The following is a 4,938-nucleotide window of genomic DNA, read 5'->3' as shown; positions in this document are numbered from 1 at the left end:
TCACCCCGGGACAGACACTGTTCTGTCTCCTGCTTCCAGCCCTCTAAAGATGCCAGGATTCCCTAGGGCATGGCAGGCACCCTCAAAGGCAGACCCCAGCCTGCTGACGGGGGGGCTTCTCCCCGGCTGCCACTGGCCCACCCACTGCACTGCAGTCCACCTGGTGCTGGGGCTGTGGGACACAGGCCCTCAGGATCTGCTCCCTTTCCTGCCCAGGAGATCCAGGCCTGGCATCCTTATGTCTCCTGGAAAGCCCACTCCCATCCTCAGGGTAGGAGGGCAGCTGTACGCTGGGCTGGCTTGGGCCTGTCCTGGGACACCCCTGCAGGCCAGGTGCAGCTGGGGATGTGGCTCAGTGGGGTTGCTGTGGGCAGGTTAGCATGGAGCTGGGTTCCGGAAGGGAGTTGCCCCGCTGCCTGCCAGGACCCCTCCTCTGAGACAGGTGCCTTGTGGGACAGTGTACCAAAGTGCCCTGGACATGAGGGGTCCCTGCGCCCCACACACGGACCCCACATCAGGTTCCTGTGCACCACACACACTGCCTCCCCATCAGGGCCCTAGGCTGCCGAACCCATCCATGATGTTGCCGTGCCCCTGGTTCTGGTAGCACTGGGGCCCTCCAGGCTGGGCTGAGCAGGGGCCCCCCACCAGTGTGTACCCCAGCACCAGCGGGAGTGGGCCTGGGCAGGGGACAGGAATGACATCCAAGGGCACCTGCGCCAGCCTCCTCCTGTACCCTGGGGTTCTCGTTTTCCTTGGCTGAGGGAAGTGGCCTCTCCCAGCTGAAATCTGGGGTCAGGCTGGGCATGAGAGGAAAGCGGGGTGAGCAGGACCCCAGACCTTGAGAATCCTGAGTCCGGGGGGACAGGCTTTGCCTATGACGTGCCTGGGAGCTGTTTGGGGCCCTCCTGGGGAGCCAGGCTCACAGGTTGTTGTGTGGGACTCAACGTGGGGCAGTGTCGTGGCCAGGATGAGGAAGGCCATCACCCCAGGGTCTGCGGGAGGCACATGCAGGCCAAACTCTCGCCCACCTGGCACCCTGATCCGCTGCAGCCAGAGTCCCTCAGCCTTGGCCAAGACCTGAAGTCCAACTGCTATCCCTGGGGCTTCCCTGCCAGGTGGGCACCCCCCGCTTACAGGCCATCCCCACCCCTCCATCTGCTTCCGTCCGAGCTACAGCCACCTTGTCCTGGTGCCCTGGTTGAGGGGGGAAGCTGCCCTTGGACCCGCGTCGGAGCCGCCCCGCGCCCTCTGCTGGCCGTTGTCGGAAGTGCAGCCTGGCGAGAGCAGTGTCTTTCCCTGGAGATGGGACCCAGGGCAGCACCGCTGGAAACGGGGGGCGGTAACTCGTGGAGGGGTCCCCACTGTCCACTGACAACGGCGGTAGTAGCTGCGGACTATGCGGACTCAAGAGAGTCCCAGCCCATGTCAGCACCAGGAGCCAAAACAGAGTCAAGGGCTTGGTGCAGGGGCCAGTCGGAGGCAGGCCTGGGGAGCCCATCTGGCAAGGGGGGCAGGAAGGTGCCCACTCCGGGACTGTGCCTGGGCCTGCCGGGGTCTCCAGCCAGAGAGGGTGGGTGCGATGGGACGCACACCCTCGAAGGGCTGAGTGCCAGGTCGGCCCTGGGGCCCGCGCTGCCCACACGGACTAGATGAAGGTGGAATCCAGAGTGCCCCCCTCGTCCTGTTGGCTCAGGGCGCGGGCCTCAAACAGCTGCTTAATGAGCGCTGACTTCTCTTGCTCCAGCTGCGTGATGCGCTCACTCTTCTCGGTCACCTCCTGGGCAGGTGCGCAGTTGGTCAAGGCCTGCGGATCCCCACCCCGCACCCCTCCCGGCTGCCTTACCCGGATGAGGAGTCACCCACCCACACCCCTCCCGCGCCTGCCCTACCTGAGTGAGGAGTCGGTTCTGCTCCTTCAGCATGAGGATGGTCTGCTGCTGCCAGCCCAGGGGTGAAGTGGATGTCAGGGCAGGGCAGGGGGGCTCGGAGGAGGACGGGGCAGGGCCTGCGGGAGGGCAGGATTAGGCAGGTCTGGACGAGGGCCCGGAAACACTAAACTGGCCTGGGCCCCAGCGTGGGCATGGGGTTTGGGGTACACTCACCCGACTGGCACAGGCTGCAGCCAGCAGCTCCCCAGGCACCGGGCCACCTCCTGTACCTTGGGCAGTAGCCGCCCCAGTGGGCGGGGCTCCCTGCAGCCCCACAGTCCTGGGAAGAAAGCAGAGGACGAGTGGTCAGAGAAAAGGGCCAGCCAGGGCCAGCATGGTGCCCTGACAGGGGTTCCCATAGGTGGCTCTCCTGCCTCCTGATGCTGCAGAGAGCCCAGAGGGATCCCAGGGGCATTGCTGACATGGGATGGGAGGTCTGCCTAAGGCGCCTTAGGCCCTAGGAGTGGGGCAGCCACGGGGGGAAAAGGGATGTCCCAGCACCCTGGGTGCAATCGACAGCCACTGTGTCTGGGAATAGGGGCAGCCATAATGCCCAGGGGTGCCTGGGGTTAGCTGGGGTCTCCAAGTGTGGGGACCTGGGGACAGGGCGGTGGCACTCACAGCACTGGCTCTGCTCTGGCCCAGGCGGCGCTGGCGCTCCTGCACTCGTTGCAGCTGCTGCTGGTACCAGTCACGGCCCCGCGCCATCATCTCCAAACCCTGCAGCAGCACCTCCTTCTCCTGCTCCAGCTCCTTCATCTGCTTCAGCTGCAACACGTGCATGTACATGGAATGCCTGGCCCCAGTGAGCACGCACACGTCCATGCATGCATGAGCTTGCCTGTGGGTGGGCACCAGAGTCACAGGCACAAATGCAGCAGCACATGTACACGTTTGCAAACGCAGGCACGGACGCACGCTTCTGAGGATACCTGCGTGTGTGAGCCCCGTAGGCCTGTTTGGAGCAGGAACCCCGTGCCTCCTGCTGAGGGGTCTTGGCCTTTCTTAGCCCTTCCACTCAGGCTTCCCTGGGGGAGGGGTGACTGACCCTTCAGCTGAGCCCACCCTCCCGAGGTCCACCTGTGGTGAACACACAGCTGGGGAGCCAGACTGGCTTGCAGCAGTGACCTCGTGAGGCGGGCTGGGCAGCTACCATAGCTGCCCTAAACGACCTCTTGACCTCCCTCTGCCTGACCCTGGGCCGTCCCTCCAGGGGATTCAAGCCCACGTGGGGAGAGAGATGTGCAGAGCTGACTGTACTTCCACAATGGACTCCCCCAGGCTCAAGGCCCTCCTGCTCCCATCCCAGCCTCCAGCCTCCAGACAAGATGGAGAGCCCCACAGAGCCCCAGCCCCTGCTCACCAGGCCGCAGTCCACGCCGCTGGTGATAGTGTGCCTCCGACGTTCCCCTCGGGCACGGGGGGCCCGCCGGGCATCCCCTGAGTCCACCTCCAGGGCCCTGCAGGCCACTGCACCTATTGTGGAGAGGCATGGGACCGGCTCACCTCCAGACCAGCCTGGCCAGGCTCTGCTGAGGTGCAGCAGCCTCCACATCTCAGCCCACCCTTGAGGTCTCGGGCACCAGCCTAGCATGGCCCATGCGTAGCCTCTGTGCCAGGCTGGAGTTTGGTCCCTCTCCCCTGCCCCAGCTCCTCACACTGGCTTGGGGAGGGTTGTGCCACCAGGCCCGCAGATTTGCTCATACACACACCCTGCCCCATCGCTCCGTGAGCTCCCTGGGGCCAGGAGCCTCGTCCAGCTCTTTTCTGCACTCCCAGTGCCCAGAACATCGCAGGCACAGCCTGGGTCTCCAAGGCGGCTGGGTAAGGGAGGAGTGGGCGGGGGATTCTGGTCCTGACTACGCCTCTCCCATCTGCACGGGACCCTGCAAGGCAGCAGGAGATGTGGATGTGAATGATGGAAACCTAACTTTTCTCAGGATGGTGATTCTGATAGAAAGTTAGTCCTGCACGGCCGGGCACAGTGGCTCATGCCTGTAATCCCAGCACTTTTGGGGACCAATGTGGGTGGATCACTTGAGCTCAGGAGTTCAAGACCAGCCTGGGCAACATGGCAAAATCCCATTTATTCCTTTTTTTTTTTTTTTTTTTTTGAGATGTTGTTTTGCTCCTGTTGCCCAGGCTGGAGTGCAATGGCATGATCTCGGCTCACTGCGACCTCTGCCTCCCAGGTTCAAGTGATTCTCCTGTCTCGGCCTCCCCAGTAGCTGGGATTACAGACACCCGCTACCATGCCCAGCTACTTTTTGCATTTGTTATTAGAGATGGAGTTTCACCATGTTGGCCAGGCTGGTCCTGCACTCCTGACCTCAAGTAATCCACCCACCTCAGCCTCCCAAAGTGCTGGAATTACAGGTGTGAGCCACAGCACCTGGCCGGCAAAACCCTATTTCTATTAGAAACATAGAAATTAGCCGGGTGCACTGGCACGCACCTGTGGTCCCAGCTACTTGGGAGGCTGAGGCAGTAGGATTGGTTGAGCGTGGGAGGCAGAGGTTCCACTGAGCCGAGATTGTGCCACTGCACTCCAGGCTGGGCAACACAGCAAAACCTTGTCTCAAAAAAAAAAAAAGTCCCTTGCCGGGCACGGTGGCTCATGCCTGTAATCCCAACACTTTGGGAAGCTGAGGGTGGGGGGGGATCAGTTGAGGTCAGGAGTTCAAGACCAGCCTGGCCAACATGGTGAAACCCCGTCTCTACTAAAAATACAAAACAGCCCAGTGTGGTGACGGGCGCCTGTAATCCCACTACTCGGGGGGCTGAGGAGAATCGCTTGGACCTGGGAAGTGGAGGTTGTTGTGAGCCGAAATCGCGCCACTGCACACCAGCCTGGGCAATAAGAGCAAAACTCAGTCTAAAAAAAAAAAAAGAAGGCCGGGCGCGGTGGCTCACGCCTGTAATCCCAGCACTTTGGGAGGCCAAGGCGGGCGGATCACAAGGTCAGGAGATCGAGACCATTCTGGCTAACACGGTGAAACCCTGTCTC

General features: G+C 62.3%; 1 protein-coding gene across 1 annotated transcript in view; it reads right to left on the bottom strand.

The window, feature by feature from the left end:
- Positions 1-1,645: 1,645 nt before the first annotated feature.
- The window catches only part of SAPCD2 (suppressor APC domain containing 2), a gene marked incomplete at its 5' end in the record, with an annotated part of 6,716 nt that continues 3,423 nt past the window's right edge, over positions 1,646-4,938 (bottom strand). The window contains 6 exon segments of the mRNA XM_017892993.1: positions 1,646-1,780; positions 1,893-2,008; positions 2,102-2,140; positions 2,143-2,195; positions 2,536-2,699; positions 3,295-3,407. Coding sequence (XP_017748482.1) covers positions 1,649-1,780; positions 1,893-2,008; positions 2,102-2,140; positions 2,143-2,195; positions 2,536-2,699; positions 3,295-3,407 — 617 coding nt within the window.

The sequence above is a fragment of the Rhinopithecus bieti genome, unplaced genomic scaffold (assembly GCF_001698545.2).
Source record: "Rhinopithecus bieti isolate Rb0 unplaced genomic scaffold, ASM169854v2 scaffold_23276, whole genome shotgun sequence".
Lineage (NCBI taxonomy): Eukaryota > Metazoa > Chordata > Mammalia > Primates > Cercopithecidae > Rhinopithecus > Rhinopithecus bieti.
Note: the sequence above shows the minus strand (reverse complement) of the source record. Positions and strands in the feature narration are given on the sequence as shown.